Source organism: Typopeltis vanoorti, chromosome 6 (genome assembly GCF_054136105.1).
Source record: "Typopeltis vanoorti isolate ZY-2024b chromosome 6, IOZ_Tvanoo_1.0, whole genome shotgun sequence".
Lineage (NCBI taxonomy): Eukaryota > Metazoa > Arthropoda > Arachnida > Uropygi > Thelyphonidae > Typopeltis > Typopeltis vanoorti.
The window spans coordinates 88,505,470-88,526,456 of record NC_143554.1 but is presented as its reverse complement, the minus strand read 5'-3'; the positions used below and the strand labels follow the sequence as shown (position 1 = coordinate 88,526,456).

The window sequence follows — 20,987 nt, the reverse complement described above, 5'->3', positions numbered from 1 at the left end:
CCTCAGGGCGTATATCAAAAGGTGTTTCAAATATTTGTAACTCAATTCTTTGATTTTTTTATATCTTCAAATCTCCTTTGAAATTGATTCAAAACACTTTGACATTCATCAGCATACTCACTTGTTGATTTTGGATTGTGTTCTCTTAATTTTGGAAAATGAGTAAAGAGTTTTTTTTTTTTTTTTTTCAGTTGAATAAGAAATAATTGAATCATCAATTCAAAGCTTTTGATATGAGTGAGCAAAGAGGTCATTAGCTGATTGGGACCTTGTAATTTCAAATTTAGATTATTCAAATGACTAGTTATGTCTACTAAAAATACTAAATCATTTTGAAACTTTTAATCCTCCAATTCTTTAATGGGGACACCTTTAATGTCGAAGAAAATTTTCCCTTCTTTAAGTTCATAAAATCGCTTCAGCATTTGAGCTCTACTTAGCCACCTAACTTCACAATGGTACAATAACTCCCCATATTTGGCTTCAAGATCTTGCAAAAATTATTTGAATTCCCTGTTGTTCAACCCTTTACTTTTTATCAAATTAATGGCCTTTGTTACTACATTCATGAAGCTGTTCATCTTGAGTGACTTTGTACATAGATTTTCCATATGAATGCAGCAGTGGCAACAATTAAAGTATTTCGGTTCAATCGACGTTTCTTAAATTCATTCTTAATCAGAGCCACGTGTCCTTTTTCACGACCTACCATGAATGGAGCACCATCTGTAGCGAGACCACTTAGTTTTTCATACGGTAAATCGAAATCCTATAATGCTGAATTGACCATTTCAAATAAATTTTCACCTTTAGTTGTCCCCTTCATTGATTTTAAAGCAAGAAATTCTTCTCGTATACTGAAATCTGTAGTTATTCCCCATATAAATATAGCCATTTGTGCAGTATTTGACAGATCAGTAATCTCGTCGATGGCTAATGAGTAAAACACAAATTCTGTTGAATCTACTTCAATATCTTTAATATGGTCAGAAACAGTTCTTCTTGATGGGCTAATATTTTAAAACAAACTCGGTTTTTCTGGACATAAAATCCCGACGGCAGTAAGGATGGTAAGGATGCAATCTTTCACAAACTCACCTTCATTATGGGTTTTAAGTTTTTTAGCAATTTGTTCACACAACGCATAACTAGCTTGAGTTACAGATGGTCTTTCCTGAATAAGCTTTTTAAAAAGAGATTGGCTTTTGATTATATTTTCTTTCAAAGTCACTATCTTGTCTACACGTTCTGATCCTTTTAAATTTTCATATTTCTTATGCTTACTCAAATAACGTCGTTCAAGATTATATTTTTTGTAAACTGCAACATGTTCATTACAAATAAGACAAATGCACTTGCCATTAATTTCAATAAAGAAGTATAGTTCTGTCCATTTTTCACAAAACAGAGCACATTCACCACTTCTTCTACACTTTTCACTACAACTTGTCATTTAAAAAAATAAATTGAATAAAGTTGTCAACTGGTTAATTACAATTATTAAATCACTTAAGGAATTGAACAACGTAGATACGAATATAAATTAAATTACACTTTAATAAATATTTCCGATATTTCGGCAATGTCGCGTTGCCATCTTCAAAAGGAATTTACAAAAAAGGGCACGTGCACAGTAGGCACTATAACACAGCAACTGAGAATGAAGCTATTGTTCTCCTAAAAGTCCTGATGGTGCCCTCTAGTGGGCTAAGTAGGTATTCTTGGCTGTTGGGCTGAAGGTCTGCTGATGTAAACCTCCTAAATTTGGGGCAGTCGCATACAACCAAATTCCATAAATAGTCTTTCGAATTTGTATTTGCTACGGTGTATTACTGTAGCTGTCTTCAACCCTATTCTGTGGCGTGTATCCAGAGCATGGTCTGCAAGACCAGAATGGCTGTACTTGTAAAAACGGATGTAGTCCTTGTGTTCAGAAATTCTGATATTCGCTGTCCTGCCTGTTTGGCCAAAGTAAGATAGTGTAAGACTGGATGTAGCTTGTGTCCTCTCCAAAGCAAGACCACCAAAAACCAACATATCCAACAAGGAATATAAAGCTCTGCAGGAAATGAGGAATAATAAAGAATTAGTTATCACCAAAGCAGATAAGGGAAATGCAACTGTAGTACTTAACCAAAAGGACTACACAGGTAAGCTTAATGCTCTTCTATTAGATCGGACTACTTACCTCCCATCGAATACAATCCCACCAACTCACAAATTAGAAAACTTCACAGGCTCCTTAAGAAAGTCACTTCTTGGCCTGTAGAAGTTACCAACAGATTAAAGCCGTTTCACTCTATACCCCCCCCCGCCATATTTACAGACTCCCAAAAATAAATAAAGAAAATGTGCCATTACGTCCCATAGTGGATGGCATTGATTCTCCACATATAAATTAGCTAAACATTTGGCCAAAGAGCTCACACACTATACTGGCAACACATATAAAAAAACTCAGCTCACTTCAAAGCCAGCATAGAAAACCTTACACTCCAACATACTGACATAATGGTCAGCTTTGACATCTCCTCCTTATTCAGAAATGGCCCACTCAAGGACACTTTAGAGCTATTCCAAGCTAAATTTTCTCCCGATATCTCAGCCCTATTTCAGTTCACAATGAACTTAGGCTATTTTGTTTGGCAGGGAAAATTCTACAAACAAATAGAGGGGACAGCCATGGGTTCACCACTCTCCCCACCCTTGGCCAATTTCTTTATAGAGACCTTTGAAGAAAAAGCCTTAGCCTCTGCCCCACAAAAACCAACCATATGGCTTCGCTACGTTGATGTGTTCGCTATTTGGCCACATGGCTCTGAAACACTCCTTCTTAACACACTTAAACAACCAACACCCAGAATCAAGTTTCACCCTGGAAAAAGAGGAAAACAACAGCCTCCCTTTCCTAGACACACTAGTCACCCGCCAGCTTGATGGAACCTTGGTTTTCTCAGTTTATAGAAAACCCACCCATACAGGCAGATACATTCACCAACCCCCCCCCCCCCCCCCGCAACAATATGGAGTGGTAAAAACGCTATACAACAGGGCTAAACTAATCTGTTCTAATGACATGGCCCTAAACACTGAATTAAATCACATCCTCAACCAATGACTAACCCCCCCCCAAAAAAAATTCAAAAAATATTGAACCTACAACCCCCCCCCCCCCCCCCACACACACACAACAAGGATTACTCTAAATCCATCACCATTCCCTACATCCGAGGCACCTCGGAAAAAAAAAAATTACCAAAATCTTAAAAACAGGCCATAGTGAAAATTGGCATCCCTTATCCGCTCCACTAAAGACCAACCACTTCTCCTAGACCTACCTAGTGTATACCAAGTCCCTTGCAGCTGTAAACTGTCTTACTTTGGCCAAACAGGCAGGACAGCGAATATCAGAATTTCTGAACACAAGGACTACATCTGTTTTCACAAGTACAGCCATTCTGGTCTTGCAGACCATGCTCTGGATACAAGCCACAGAATACAGTGGAAGAAAGCTACAGTAATACACCGTAGCAAATACAAATTTGAAAGACTATTTATGGAATCAGCCTCAGCCCTAAGAAACTCTCCAAACCTCAACAAATTTGGTTGTATGCGACTGCCCCAAATTTGGGAGGATTACATCAGCAGACCTTCAGCCCAACGGCCAAGAACACCTACTTAGCCCACTAGAGGGCATCGTCAGGACTTTTAGGAGAACAATAGCTTCATTCTCAGTTATTGTGTTGTAGTACCTACGTGCATGTGCCTTTTTTTTGTAAGTTCCTTTTGAAGATGGCAACGTGACGTTGCCGAATTATTTATTAAAGTGTAATTTAATATATATTCGTATCTACGTTGTTTAATTCTTTAAGTGATTTAATAATGCAACCAACATATAAGTCTGTCTACGAGGGTTAATTACAAGGCACTCACAGTACTGCATGAGAAAAACAAAGTCAAAAATTAATATGTTTTGACACGAGAGAAAATGTCACGGCAGTAATTGGGAAGCAACCAATCACAGAAAGTCTGAACTTTGCCCATGAGAAATGCTCCTGATTTCTTTTTATTTTAATGGCTGGTCTCGATTTGATGGTTGCCAGATGTATGACGATCATATTTTATATAACATAGTTATTTTTGATTTTGTATATTTAATTTAAATAAATGTCATAATAAATTTAAATTATTATAAAATTTTATTTACATGTTCATATGAGTACATCAGCAAACGGGTGAATTGAAATAGACTTGTAGGCAAGGGGTTCCCCACCCCTGTTATACACAGTACTATAGCATATAATGTTTTAGATCAAGCCAAACAGAAATAACTCGATATTCAAATTATAAAAGTCATCATAAATATTTCTCACACCTTGGATGGAATTAAAAATTGAAGTCATTAAATATAGAAGAGATTTATTATATATAAGTGCAGGCTAACTCAATGAAGTTAGGTCCAATATGAGAGCCAACATGAAGTCTGCTTTCTTTCTGCTTTGTTGTAAAGAGTTTATATTATATCCAATTAGCTAAATTAAAACGATATACAATGAATTTCCCAACAGTTATATTACTCTTAGCATAAATATAACTAGCCAAATAAAAATTCTGCTGGAATTTCTTCAGGTAAATATAGTTCCCTTTGATGAATATTATAACAAATAAACTAAGCCAAATATCAATTAATATTTTTTTATTTTCCTGCCCCCCCCAACACCAAGTTACAAAGAGGAGAGCTTACAATGGTGGAATAACTGCTCTTACTGTAGTTCTCACTTCCAGGATTTTTTTAAATAAATGGATTCCAAAAAAAAAAAAAAAGATATAAAAAAAGAAAACTCGAAAGTTCTTTATTAAAAATATTCTCATGCAATATTTCTACAAAATATTGAATTTTCATGTACAGATAATAAAAACGAGCAAATGAATACATTTGCTGGAACAAGAAATGCAACTTAACTATTGAAATAATTTATTATTCTTATTTTTTGAAAATCAGAATAAATAGATCTCTTCTCATTTCATCTGTGTTGACTCAATAGTATCTACACTTAGGAGAACGTATTCTGGTGTAAGAAACCCAATTAAGACAGACATGACGATTTCCTGTAGGATCTTTATACAATTTTTATTTTTCAGAACCACACACTGTAGCTCTCCTGGAGTAGTGATTTTTATTACTCATAATTAACAACCACATCAATCCTCTAAAAAGAAGTAGTTACCACCTCTCTTCTGTTCTGTGTCCTTCAAAAAAAGTATTATAAAGGAGATTAAAAATACTAACAAGAGTATATTAGATACTAAATTATAATAGTTCTAAAATTCATTTCAAAATCAATTTTGGATTAATTAATAAATTGTTTGATACTGGAAAATTTAGTAAGGGTAAAAAAGAAAGTTCAAGATTTTGACAGACAGTTGTAATCCTAACTAGAATATTTCAGTAGCTTTATTGGAAAAAAATCGATGTTGAGATAAAGAATTTAGCAAAATGAGAAATATGAGATTTCACCTTAAAGTGATTTCAAAACATTCTCCTAACTGTGCTCAAATTGTAAAATAAACACCAACTGGAATTTAAAGTTCTTGAAACAGGAACTACAGGAAGGCTGTTCCAGTCCTGAATTTGAAAGGCAGGCAAAAAAAAAAGGATTAAGTTGAACAAAGTCAAGAAGAAATTACCAGTTTTTTTAAAGGGGAAAATAAACACCATCTCCAAAAACAAGAAACTGAGCAATTAAAACAAATGACATAAGTAGTGATAAGAAAATCAACAGCTCAGAATCAATTAGAAATAAGATACTTAAATTTTGCAAAGTGAAAAAAAGCAAAATTCTCACAATACCCACACTGAGATTTTGCTATTTTCACAGATAAAAATAGAAAGGAAAGTGTGAAGTGATGAACTTTTTAGGAACACAGACTAGCTGTGGTACAAAAAATTAATGATAATGTACAATCTGAATACATAAAGCATCACCATACTTTATGAAGCAGCAATTTTGTAATTCCTCATGCATCAATCCCTGCTGTCCTAATCATTCATGAGTTAATAAAGAATAATGTTGAGTGTAAATTAACAAGGATTACTGGAAGATCAGGTGCATTTTTTAAGATTAATAATGCTTTAAAAGAAACATTGTTTGCAGGGCAATAATTCCTGACAGCTGAAAAAATCTGTTGCTAAACCAGTCTTCAAAGGACTGGAGAAGAACAAGAAAATCTAATCTTGACAACTTCTGTTCAAGCCAAACAAAAGTTGTCAAGATTAGATTTTCACTTTAACAAATAATTGAGAAATTATGGGAATATAACAAAGATTTTTATTTAAGTTTTGTAAATATGGAAAGGCACATGATAAGGTGCCAAGAGAAAAGTTGTTAAAAGTATTATAATTAGACGGTATAAATAGGACATTATATCAAGCAATATGTAATCTACATTTAAGTCTTCAGCAGCAAATTAGAAATGAAGGAGATACAGGGAAATGGTTTGATGTTAAATCACTTGTAAGATCAGGATGTATGCCATTTCCACTGTTATTTGTCATTTATACAGATTAAATTATAAAGTTTCTAGTAGTAAGACTTATACGTTGGTTAGACATAACTGGTAATTAATTTACGGAATTAACAACGCATATAAAGTAAATAAATTAAAGATAACTTTAATGAATCACTTCTATATTTCGACAATGTCACATTGTCATCTTCAGGAACATAAAGATATGGTATGTGCACTAAAGGAACTAACAAAGCAAATGAGGAAGAAATTAAGACACTAATTTTGTTCCTAAAGTCCTAATGGTGCCCTCTTGCGGGCTAATTTGGTAGTCTTGGCCGTTGGGCTGAAGTTCTCATAATGAAAGTCTCCCAAATTTGGGGCAGTTTCATGCACCCAAATTTGTTAAGGTTAGGAACGTTTTTTAGAGCTGCTGAAGATTCTTTGAATAATCTTTCGTATTTAAACTTGCTGCGATGGATTATTTTTGTCTTCCTCCAACGAATTTTATGGTGGGTATCTAAGGCATGGTCTGCCAGCCCAGAGCGGCTGTACTGGTGAAACCGGATGTAGTCTTGGTGTTCTGAAATCCTGATATTTGTTGTTCTGCCTGTTTGGCCAAAGTAGGACAATTTGCAGCTGCAAGGGACCTGGTATACACCAGGTAGGTCTAGGGGAAGTGGTTGGTCTTTGGTAGAGCGGATAAGGGATGCCACCTTTTTGCAACCTGCCTATCCATATCGCCAACAACGTGAGACTGGATGTAGTCGGTGTTCTCACTAAAGCCAAACCTCCAAAATCCAACTTATCCAAAAACGAATATACAGCCCTACAAGAATTAAAAAACAACAAAAAAACAGTAATCACCAAAGCTGATAAGGGAAGCGCCACTGTGGTACTCAATCAAAAAGACTACAAAGGTAAGCTAAATTCTTTAATACGAGACCGTACTACTTACCTCCCCATTGAATATAATCCGACCAGCTCTCAGATTAGAACTATCCACAGACTCCTTAAGAAAGTCACTTCTTGGCCTGTGGAAGTCACCAACAAGCTTAAACCTTATAACTCTAGACCCCCCCTGATTATATGGACTCCCAAAAATACATAAACAAAATGTGCCATTACGTCCCATAGTGGATGGCATTGATTCCCCCACATATAAATTAGCCAAACATTTAGCCAAAACGCTCACACACTACACTGGCAACACACCATCACACATAAAAAACTCTGCCCACTTTAAAGCCAGTATAGAAAACCTCACACTCCAACACTGACATAATGGTCAGTTTTGACGTCTCCTCCCTTTTCACTAATGTCCCACTCAAAGAAACACTTGAGCTCATCCAAGCCAAGTTTCCTCCCGATATCTCAGCCCTATTTCAGTTCACAATGAACTCAGGCTATTTCGTTTGGCAAGGAAAGTTCTACAAACAGATAGAGGGGACAGCCATGGGTTCACCACTTTCCCCACCCTTGGCCAATTTCTTTATGGAGACATTTGAAGAAAAAGCCTTAAACTCCGCCCCACAAAAACCCACTATTTGGCTTCGTTATGTGGATGATGTGTTTGCTATTTGGCCACATGGCTCAGACTCACTCCACTCCTTCCTAACACACTTAAACAACCAACATCCCAGAGTCCAGTTCACCTTAGAAAAAGAGGAAAACAACACCCTCCCCTTCCTAGACACTTTAATCACCCGCCAGCTTGATGGATCTTTGGTTTTCTCTGTTTACAGAAAACCCACCCACACTGGCAGATACATTCACCAGCAATTCCCCCCCCCCCTCACAACAATATGGGGTGATAAAAACACTATATTATAACAGGGCAAAATTAATCTGCTCAGATGACAAGGCCCTGACTATGGAACTAAACCACATCCTCAACACTTTCTTAGCCAATGGCTATAACCCCAAAAAAATTCCAAAAAATACTAAAACCTGAAAACCACAACCCCCCTCAACAATAAAGACTACACCAAGTCTATCACTATCCCCTACATCCAGGGCACCTCTGAAAAAATAACTGATATCCTCAAGAAATATGACCTTACTTCCTGTTACAGACCATATAAAAAGTTGCCATCCCTTATCCGCTCTACCAAAGACCAACCACTTCCCCTAGACCTACCTGGTGTATACCAGGTCCCTTGCAGCTGCAAATTGTCCTACTTTGGCCAAACAGGCAGAACAACAAATATCAGGATTTCAGAACACCAAGACTACATCCGGTTTCACCAGTACAGCCGCTCTGGGCTGGCAGACCATGCCTTAGATACCCACCATAAAATTCGTTGGAAGAAGACAAAAATAATCCATCGCAGCAAGTTTAAATACGAAAGATTATTCAAAGAATCTTCAGCAGCTCTAAAAAACGTTCCTAACCTTAACAAATTTGGGTGCATGAAACTGCCCCAAATTTGGGAGACTTTCATTATGAGAACTTCAGCCCAACGGCCAAGACTACCAAATTAGCCCGCAAGAGGGCACCATTAGGACTTTAGGAACAAAATTAGTGTCTTAATTTCTTCCTCATTTGCTTTGTTAGTTCCTTTAGTGCACATACCATATCTTTATGTTCCTGAAGATGACAATGTGACATTGTCGAAATATAGAAGTGATTCATTAAAGTTATCTTTAATTTATTTACTTTATATGCGTTGTTAATTCCGTAAATTAATTACCAGTTACATTATAAAGTTACATTGAACCTGATATCAAAATTAGGGATGTTAATCCCAGGTATTTTTATGAATGTTATAAACCTAAATAAATCCAAGTTTTCAGGATTCCTTAACTGAATAACTATAAAAACATTTGACAGAAATTTAGCAATAAGAAGATAGAATAGAATAAAAGTGGTTTTGTGGAGAATCAACTGAAATAAATTTATATGGGATAATAAATATTACTCAAAACACTAACACTAACCTCGCTGTATACAAGACAGTGCTGAAACCAACTTTAAGATTTCTGAGAAAAATCAAACAGGTGAACAGAAGGTAGTCAGTGGAAGAATCATATGAAAAATGAAGATATTAGGAAGAAACCTGAATGCTAGCATTCAAGACTGTGTGCAAACTAATCTATGGTGGTGGTATCACTTAAACAGAATGGAAGAGGAAGGGCTGGTATAACAGGTATTTGATGCATTGGAAGACCAAGATAAGCCACATCTTTTTCTATCTACCACTGTCTGCAGTCCACATACTCTCAATCTATCATCATAATCTACATTCCATAATCCTGGTATCATCTTTGTAATGATTTTTTGCAGCCTTTCCACAGCTTCTTTATTCCTTTGAAACCCAGGACACCAATTCTCTGCACAGTAGCATAAGTGTGGTCATATCAAGGCATTGTAAAGAGGCAAAATGACTGGTATCCTTACATGTTAATGTTTGTTTCAATATTCCAATTGTCCTCCAAGTTCTATTTGCAATTTTTTCTGTGACTCTTGAACTTCAAAATTCCTGTCCAGCATATCTCAAAGATCTCTAGCATCACCAATTATTCCAAACACATTCCAACCAATATAATATGCTGTTGGATATCTCATCATGCTAAAATATAACTTTATGCTTACCAACATTGAATTGACAGCCATTATCGTTTTCCAGCACTTCCAGCCTATTTAAATCACCTTGTAAATGCTGTATATCAATAGCATCTCTGATTACTCTTCCTATCTTTGCATTTATAGCAAACAATTGAAGATTTCCTGTCAGGCTCTTTCCAATATCCTATCAAATGCCTTAGCAAAATCCAAGAATAGTATTATCAAATCGGTTGTAACATTATAAACTGTGAGCAAATTTCTCACATGACCATGCTGTTCCTTGCATAGTGTAGCTTTTTTGTCCATCCAATTCTGTATGCAAATTCTTACTAACTTCTCTAATATCTTCACAGTCACTCCAGAGATAGTGATAGGCACATCAGTCTTTGCACCACTCTTGTGCAATGGGATTATCATACATGCTTTCGATTCCCGAGGGATCCTTTTTGAGCTAAAACTCAATTATACATGACAAGGACCTAGCTACTTCAGCTGAATATTCCTATAGCATATGTGCTGATAGGTGATCTGCCCCTATTGCCAAATTCTTATCTAGGTTGTGCAACAGCTCTTATCTCTATCTCATTATAGTAGCACTGTGCACTATGTTACATGCATCATGTTGATAGACCTTGGAGCACTCATTATTTGAACTATTGCATCTGCTTCTGAAGTGTACATTCTGCATTATAGCACAACAGGATTAGTATCATGGATTGACTAAGGGTTAGATAATCCAGAAAAACCGGCATTTAGAGATCAAACATAGAACTTTTCCAAGCCACTTCAGTCCTGTAGGTGTGGTCAAATATTTGGAGGCAAAATTAGCATAATGATTAGCTTATGCCTTCTTTCTCTGCTTGACTTAAAAAAACTGCTAAAAGTATTCTAATAAGATTGCTACTATTACAGAAGTTTTTAAAAGTGCTGCACATGAGGAAATAAATGGCAGTAACAGTGAAATTTATGACTGGGGTTAGATGAAAAGAATAACATTTGAATGCAGATGAATACTATGGCAGATACTGTGACAATGATATGTGTTCCTCAAAATGTAAGACAAATTAAACCAACTAATAACTGCAACACATTTCTGAAAATGTGATATTAAAAAGAAATTACTATTGCTTTTTAATATCACTTTTTTTTTTCAGTAGAGAATTTACTACATGAAAAAGATAAGAAAAATTCTTTCAGTATAAAACTTGATAAAGTTTTATACCGAAAGAATTTTTCTTATCTTTTTCACGTAGTAAATTCTCTACTGAAAAAATAATTTCAAAAAAGATAAAATATAGAAATACCAACATGAGAATTTTGAATGGCAGCATTTAACAATATTTATACTAATATTAGTATTAGGGTAATATTAAGGATAGTGATCAGAACTTTACCCACCTTTGCAACGAGTTGCCCTGGTGTTGAACCAGGAGTTTAGCTCACGCTACGATTTGCCGAAAACTTTATAGTTTACTATATTCGACATGAAACTCTTTGATGATTTCCATCATAGAGTTTTTTTATTCGGCTTTGAAATAATGTGGGATTCAATATCCCCTTAATATAAATAATTTTCACATCACCTAAGTGAAGCCTTTTGGCTTTTTATTTTAATAAAATATTTATATGGTTTTTTAAAAAAACATAATTAAGGATTCCTGAAAGAAAAACTGAACATTCACATGTATGTATGCCTTACCTTAACAGAATTCAGTTTGTTAATACGGGGCCTGTAGTTATTAGGATCTCTGCGGAAAGTTATGTTCAAGAGTTCCAAGAATTTATTCATACCAGCAAGCAACATCTGTGGTCTAAAAAAAATACAATGAAATTAGACTATCTGGATCAAAGATGTTTTTTTTTTCCTCATTAAAAGTTTTAGAATCATGATTATAATTTCAAAGAAACAAGGAAATTCAACATAGTGATACTTTGCTGGTAATTATGAAAAGCAAGGTTGCTAAAACCTGACTTGTAATTAATGAAAACAATTCTTACAAAAATGCTATGCGCTTTTTACATATGTATAAAAGGTATCAAAATCAGAATATTCTACTCCTCTTTAGCAGGTCAGCATCAATGGCTATGTAATTTAACTGCATATAATCCCAATTAATGATATGAGAAGGTAATTAATCCTACCTATATAGTCTAGTACTGCATATGTGTTCTTCAATGCAGGAAGTGGTTGTTGTTTAGAATCACAGCTGACATAACTAAAGCTGCAAGGCTACAGGTGAGTGTATTGTGTCTGTTAATTGAATATTCTTCTGGCTAGTTGTTTCCCCCCTCCCCTTTTTTTTTTTTTTTTGCAGAAGCAAAAATCCTACCACCAGTGGCATCGTGTGCCCATTTAGGTTGGATGTGCTGTCGCAACCTGCATCAAAAAATTCACATCAATTTGACCATATGATTGCATTTTTATTGATGTATGACTGTTTCAAGAGTGCATAGTGCATCAGCGCTGATCTTAATTGTAGGATAACTTTGAATATTTTATCAATTAATATAATTTAAATATGGAAAGGCCAACACCCTAAACAAATACTAAAATATAAGCAATTGGAAAGAAGGCAGGGTAGACCTCAAAAAAGGATATTGGATGGATAATGAGACTGGAACAGACCAATAAGTTTTATACCTGTATTTAGTGTTATGATAATGAAATATGAAAAGCATAAAGATCAAACGAACAATAACTGTGCTTCAAGCTTCATGGTGAGATTAGATTACCATTGATAAATACTAGAGTGAGACACAGATAATTTCAATTTTGATACAATTTTCAAATACAACCATTTAAATACGCACAGAAAAAGTAATCATTTGGGAAATTATTATTTTTCCGGATTGAAGAAAAGAAAGGCTGAAATAACTTGTTTTACTTATTTGTATGCAAGTTTTAACCACCTTTGACTATGATCATACAATCCATGCAAGCTCTGGCAGGAAACAGGACATTCAGTAGATCATTAACATTGTTTCCGATTGTAAATATGGGCAAAAAAGTTATAAATTATTTTTATAGAAAATTACTTGTCTATATCGGTGTCCTAAATGCAACACAGTTCACACATGCAAAACAGATGAAATTTAGTGAACATAAACAGCAACTGTGAAATGACAATGCTCAGTTCAACAGCGCAAACCCTGCCTTGCCTTCTGGGTGGTTTGAAGCCACTGAAGCGATAAGAATTTGACCCACTGTGCCATCTGTATGTCTGTTCAAAGGTGTCTGTATTTGTGACTGCACCCAGGCTATTTACATGAATGCGATGCAATGTTTATGCATCAAAAAGTGTCTTCTTCATTAGTATATTGTGTTTAATTTTGGAATTGAATGAAGTCAGGAAACAGTTAGAGGAGTCTTTAACAGGAATAGCAAAATAATAATAATATTGGTGATATTGCTATTCTGTGATTGGTTGTGCACCGCACACCTTGAATATATGCTCCTGCCTACCACCTCTATATGAGATTAGCTAACTTCAGTTGAAAGCATTTATAAAGGTTCTTCACATAACAGATGGGATTGAAACCAGGGTCTTTACAAATCAAAAGACATCGTCAACACCAAATGAACTATGTAGGCTCCAAAAAAGTAATAAGGGTGAAAATATTTCTGTCATTTATCATCAAGAAATACTATACTACATGTGTTTTTAGAATTGAAACAATGCTTTACTACTGCTATACTCATTTTTAATTTGCATAGTATTAATTTCATTGTGAATGCAAAGGTGGCATTATAATTTTCAGATTTCTTAATCTGCATTTGTATGACAGTCATAAATTATGTGGATATGTATTCATTAATATTTATGAGTAATCATGAATAGAAAAATTGGGTCATTTAATTATTTAAAATATATGCTTGACATATTTTAAAGTGACTTCATACAAATATGCTAGAAGTGTAAGAAACCAGACAAATGAAATGGTTGCATTAATTGAGTCAGTTAACCAAAAATTGTTGGAATAAGTGAGACATGGTTGGATGAAGATGACATCTCGACAGGAATAGAGATGGAAGAGTATGATGTGTTCTGTGAAGAATGGGTAAAAAGGGGACTGCTATTGATGATAGAGAAAGAGTTATGTCCATACAAGGTACAGATGCAAGAGGGAAATAGTGGCAGTGGCTTGAAATGTATAATCAAATAAGAAAAGTGGGATCATTATGGACTATTTTAATTATGGCAATATAGACTGGGATGATGAGATAACAACTGAAAGTAAAGAAAATGAATTTCAGTTATTGAAGGACAACTACTTCAGGCAGTATGTAACAGATAGTGCACAAGGATTGAGGATCTTGGATTTGGTCATATCATCAGAGGATGTTATTATAAATGAGGTGACAAATCATCATCCAGTTGGTGAGAGCGACCATGAAGTGATTGTCTGGGTCGTTGTCAGCAGTGTGAGGATTGATGTGAGAAAAGGGTATATGTGGAACTACAAGATTAGTAGTTATGAGAAGCTCAGGAGACAACTTGCAGGTGTAGCATGGAATGAGGAGTTAGTTGGAAAAGAGATCAATGCTGCTTGGATGATATTCAAGAACTGTCTAGTAGAAGCAATGTCTAAATGTATTTCAAGGGTCAGAAGGTTAAATAAGGTAGGTGTGAAATGGGTGAATGAAGAGATTAAGCATGTGATATAGAAGAAAAAGGCATTATAGAGGCAACATAGGAGTGGAGTGGTAATAATCAATTACATGACAATTACAAAGAACTGGCAAGGAGGGTAACTTTGTTAGTAAGGGTAGCAAAAGTGAAGTATGAGCAGCAGTTAGCTAATCAAGCCAAAAAGAATCCTAAGGAGTTCTTTTGATATGTAGTCAGCAAAAAAAAAAAAAGATTATGGAAGGATGACATTGATTGGAACAAATGGTATAAGAACAACTGCTGCAGAAGATATAGTTGAGATATTTAATAAGCAGTTGATGATGAGCAGTTTAATAAGCAGTTGATGAGGGGTGCTTAAGGGTCAAAGCTGTATAACTGAGAGAAGACCTCCACATAGCCTTTAAAGGAATGCCAAGAACCGACCAGGGCTTCTGACCTACTGTCCAATCCTAACATTCTTGTCCAGGTAGATACCCGACAGGGTATCAACCTGGATACCAAACAAATGGGCTGGCAATTTAGGATTTAGCCAACCAAATTGTATTCTTATTGGCTTAAACCAAACTACAAAAATGATGGCACAACTAGACAAAATTTCATGCTGGCTGGGGTGTCGCCTGGTTAAACAAGGCCCCCGTTGTTTTTGCCAGGGAACCAGGGCAAACAGCGAAAAGTCAGCTACTGGAACAAATCTGAAAACACACCCCAACTCAACATCACCAGAGTTAAAGATCAGTACTATCAACATAAGAAAACTGAATGAAAGAAATGAAGCTAGCTGAGGAATTAGATAAGTACCAGATCGACATAATAGGGGTGACTGAAACAAAAAAGACAAAAACTGGTGAGATCTTTCTGAGCAATAAATACAAAATGTTATATTCAGGCAACGACAATCAAGGAAAAGAAGGAGTAGCCATAGTATTCAACACAAAATACGAGGCTAATCTTCTTGAATGGCAGGAAGTCTGAAATAGAGTGATGTGGGCAAATACCAGAATGGGGAAGTGGACAATGAGACTTATTCGTGCATATGGTCCCACAGAAGGTTCTACTAAGGTCGAAATGGAGGGATTTTTTGAGGCGCTTTAGAGAAAGCAACTGACACAATGAAAAAGGAAAAGTTGGTCCTTGTTGGCAGGAAGTCTGAAATAGAGTGATGTGGGCAAATACCAGAAAAGGGAAGTGGACAATGAGACTTATTCGTGCATATGGTCCCACAGAAGGTTCTACTAAGGTCGAAATGGAGGGATTTTTTGAGGCGCTTTAGAGAAAGCAACTGACACAATGAAAAAGGAAAAGTTGGTCCTTGTTAGGGATCTAAACAGCAGAGTAGGAAATGACTGTCAGACATACAAAAATATTTTGGGAAACTTTGGAGAAAAGAGCAAAGCTAATAATAATGGCAAATACCTGTTGGATTTCTGCTCAGGACATGGTTATTACTAACACCATGTTCTAACATAAAAATGTGCACAAATTCACATGGAGAGAAGAGGCAAGGAATAAGAAAAGTCTCATTGACAATGTTGTTGTTGATAGTGATGTTTTCTCCCTGGTGCAGGACACCAGAGTGTAGAGAGGATTTGAAATTGGAAGTGATCACTATTTAGTCTTGAGAGGGATAAAATTGTATTTCATATTGAAAAGAATAACATGTAAGAAAGTTTTAAAGCAAATAAAAGTTCAGCAGCTCGCAGATGTGAACTGTAGACTAAAACATACAAACATGATTTAAGAAAAAATGAGAAGTTTGAGAACAGGAATCAAACCTTGGAGATTCAGTGGCAAGCCTTCAAGAAAACCCTGATTGATTCAGCCAGAGAGGCATGTGGTGAGGTTGTCTGCAAGGAGAGAAAAATCAGAAACTCCATGGTGGACACAGGAAGTTAAAGAGGCACTGAAAGAAAAAAGAAAGCATATCAAAAGTTCCTGGCAAATAAGTCAGCTTGTGCTCTTAGAGAATACAGAGACAAATGTAAGAAAGCCAAACATTATGTAAAACTAGCTAAACAAAAGTCATGGGAGGACTTCAGCAAGAACATAGAAAATAAATATGCAAGAAGGTGGCAAAATATTCTGGAGGTTGTTGAAGCAGCTTAGAAATGGAGTTAAAGATGATAAAGGTGACATGAAAACTGAAGAAAAAGATATCCTTGAAGTATGGAGTAATTACTTCGAAAAATTGCTAAATGAAACAAGCAGTGAAAGCACAGTGGTAAAAAACACTCAACATGCATACAGTCAGGAATACATATCCATACTTGAAGTAGAAAAAGACATCAAAGGCTTGAAATATGTAAAGGCAGCAAGAGTAGATGATATTCGACATGAAATGCTGAAGTATGGTAGCATAAAAGTCTTACAGTGGCTGCATTGCATAGTTCAGAAGGCCTGGACAGAGGGACGAATTCCTGATGATTGGAGTAGAGCTCTCATAGTACCCATATATAAAAAGGGAAATAAAACTGAATGTGAGAATTATAGAGGTATTTCTCTAATGAGTGTTGCTGATAGGATTTATGCAAGTATGCTTGAGAAACGGTTGAGAAGAATTGTGGAAGAAAAGCTTGGTGAAGAACAAGCTGGATTCAGGCCAAACAGAGGCTGGCAGGATCAGATCTTCACTTTATGACAAACAGTTGAGAAATCATGGGAATATAACAAAGATCTGTATTTAAGTTTTGTCGATCTGGATATGACAAGCTGCCAAAAGTGGAACTATTAAATACGCTACAGTTATATGGGACATTACAACAAGCAATACTTAGTCTTTATTTGAGTTGTAAGTCAGCAGTTAGAAATGAACGAAGTACAGGAAGAAGGTTTAATGTTAAATCTGGTGTCACACACAAGGATGTACATTATCTCCTCTGTTATTCATTATCTATATGGATCATATTATGAAGGAAAGTGGTATTAAACATGATATCAAAATTGGAGATGTTAATGTCAGCTCTTTGTTTTATGTGGAAGATGTTATACTTCTAATTAAATCTGCATGATTTCCTGACTAAATTGAATAACTGTTGTAATAGATATGGTATGAAGGTCAGCAATAAAAAGACAAAGACAATGAAAATAGACAGAATCAGTGAAAATGTCAACTGCATTGTGAACGGAGAACCTGTGGAACAAGTAAAACATTTCAGCTACTTAGGCACGATTTGTACTGAAGTTGGTAAATTAAATATGGAAATAGACAACAGAATCAAAACTGGTATGGTAGGAAGTCAATTGAATAAATTCATATAGAATAAGAGAGAAATTAGTCGGAACACTAAATTAGCTGTATACAAGACAGTGTTCAAACCAGTTTTAACTTGTGGATCTGAGAGCTGGGTCAGAAGTAAAACACTTGACCAAAGACTAGGGACCGCAGTTAGGAGAGTCCTGAGAAAGGTTAGAGGAGTGAACAGATGGCATCAATGGCAATATCATATTAAAAACGAGGATATTAGGAAAGAACTTGACATTTTCAGCATCCAGGAATGCATTAGCAGAGCTAATCTCAGGTGGTATGGTCACTTAAACAGAATGGACAAGGAAAGATTAGCAAAATAAGTGTTCTCTGCTAGGTTGGCAGGAAAATGACCCAGATTAAGACCAAGATATAGGTGGATCGATACATTACAAAGTGCCTTAGACGATAGAAATATAAGATCTGATAAAGTTGGAGTTTTGACAAGTAACAGACTGATTTGGAGAAAAATTGTAGATAGGAAGTTAGTAATGCTGTAAATTTTTTATGTAGTACTATCATATCCTGTACACCCCTTGAGGGTACATGGCAGGAGTTTGATTATGATGATGAGGAGGAAGACTGACTGACTGTAAGTGAGCAAGAGGTATATATGGGGAATTGAGCAAACGATGTTAATAAGGCTGTGGGATGTGATAATATATCATCATATATTTTGAAGGATTGTGTCAGGAAGTTGACATCTGCTCTCACATATTTCTTTTATATGAGTCATGCACTGGGCCAAGTTCAAAAGGGGGTGGAAGGAAGGCAGGCAAGATTGTGCTGCCTGTGACAAAATTCAAGCATCAAATTAATGCATATCTGTGTATGTTGTGGTTAAAATGTTGGAGAGGTGGTAAGATCCAGGATTGGGTTGACAACAATAGTATTATCTTTAATGGACAGCATGGATTTGCTAAAGGGAGGTCATGTTTTAGTAATCTATTTACTTATTATAATAAGGTCTTCAATGGACAAAAGAGATGGATACACAGTATTATACTTAAATTTTGCAAAGGCTTTTGATAGCTTATAGTATAAGTTGATAGTCAAATTAGAGCTGAGGAGGTTGGATATTAGACTTATGCATTGGATTGGAGATTGGCTATCTGATAGTACTATCAAGTTGTGTATGGGGGAGCAACATCCCAGAAAAGGAAAGTCACTAATAGCATGCCTCAGGGGTCTGTTTTAGGGCCATTGCTGTTTAACCTATATGTTAATGATATTGGGGAAGATTTGGATGTGGATATTGTTGTTTGCAGATGATGCAAAGTTGGAACAAACTATGAGGAGTAGAGCAGATGTGGCTTTACAAGAAACTTGAATAGATTGCGTGAATGGGCACAGGAAACAAAGATGGAATGTAGAATTTATGCTTGGTGGGGGATATATTATTGGAGGTGGAGGAAATAGATCATGGAATGATGGTGGATAAGGATCTAAAATTTAGAGGACACAGACTTGTAGAAGTAAGGAGATTCTTGTTCCATTGTATAAGGCTCTCATTAGGCCACACATGGACTACTATGCGTAGATTTTAGTCACCTGGTTTTCAAAAGGATGAAGAGAAAAATGGAAAGGGTCCAGAGGTGACTGATTAAGATAATTTCTGATCTCTAGAATGTTGAATATGAGGAAAGGTTGAGAAGATGCAATTTACAGAAGCTAGTAGATAGGAGAAAGAGGGGCAATATGCTAGAAATGTACACATTGGTAAGGGGTTGTTATAGGATTAGTTAATCCTTAATCATTATTACACTCCATGTGTAATAACGATAATTACAAAAATACCATGTTGACACTACCAAGATGGAGAAAGACAGGTGAGATTGGTTAGACGGCTTGTGGTTTATTGGCACAAGAACATAACACCATTTTAAAGGTTACAGTAGTACACAAGGTAATAAAAATAAATAGCTAAATTTGTAAATAACATGTACTAAAAACAAATTTTAAGAAATTGAGAAAAGACGTATCTACACATAAATAGCATTTATGAATGTGTGATATGAGAAGTCTTGAGAAATTATTAACTGACATGAAACCTAACAGAGAGAGAGATCTCTGTATTCTTTTAGGGTATCTGTCAACTTATTTGATAGGAACTATTGGTATGATTTCTTTTTTTCCAGGACTGCATCTTTAACTTGTGTCCACAATGGTGTTCTTATTTTTCTATCCTTGCAGATAACTTCACCACATATCTCCCTAGCTGAATCAATCAATGTCTTCTTCAGAGTTTGCCACTGAGACTCCAAAGTTTGGTTCTTGTTTTTAATTTGTTTTGTTTTTTCTTCAATACTGTTTGTATAGTCGAGTGTACAATTTACTTGTAAAAGTTACGACTTCGATTCATTTAAAAATTTCTTACATACTTTCTTTTCAATGTGATATCCATTTTAATCCTACTTAGTACTAAATAATGGTACCAAATCCTCTGTACACTCGTATCCTGAACAAGCTTGATGATATCACTATTAACAATGATGTAGTCAATGAGGTTTTTCTTATTTCTTGTGTCTTCTCTCCATGTGAACTTGTGCACATCTTTATGTTGAAGCATGGTGTTAGTAATGACTAGTCCGTGTCCTTAGCAGAAGTCCAGTAAATACTTACCATTATTATTAGTCAAGAGTCCAACATTATCAGATCTTATATTTTTATCTTCTAAGTCAGGGATCAGCAACCTGCATGGAGCCCAAACGTGCACATTTGAAGGCCCATGTGAACTTGTGCACATCTTTATGTTGAAACATGGTGTTAGACAACTTGTTTTTGACTTCATCATCAAATTCCTACCATGTACCCTTAACAAGGGATGTACAGGATATGATAGTATTACATGAAAAATTTACATCATTACTAACTTCCTATCTACAATTTTCCTCCAAATCAGTCTGTTACCTGTCAAGACTCCAACATTATCAGATCTTATATTTCTATCTTCTAAGTCAGAGATCAGCAACCTGCATGGGGCCCAAACGTGCACTTTTGGTGGCCCATGTGAACTTGTGCACATCTTTATGTTGAAACA

The 20,987-nt window shown here is 35.7% G+C and overlaps 1 protein-coding gene across 1 annotated transcript in view; it reads right to left on the bottom strand.

Moving 5' to 3' along the window:
• Nucleotides 1-4,828: 4,828 nt before the first annotated feature.
• Nucleotides 4,829-20,987, bottom strand: part of pix (ATP-binding cassette sub-family E member 1 pix) — a 164,315-nt gene continuing 148,156 nt past the window's right edge. The window contains exons 16-17 of the mRNA XM_090395004.1: nucleotides 11,775-11,886; nucleotides 4,829-5,250 (exon numbers count right to left, since the gene is read on the bottom strand). Coding sequence (XP_090251130.1) covers nucleotides 5,203-5,250; nucleotides 11,775-11,886 — 160 coding nt within the window. The 3' untranslated portion in view covers nucleotides 4,829-5,202. The remainder of the gene's footprint in view (nucleotides 5,251-11,774; nucleotides 11,887-20,987) is intronic.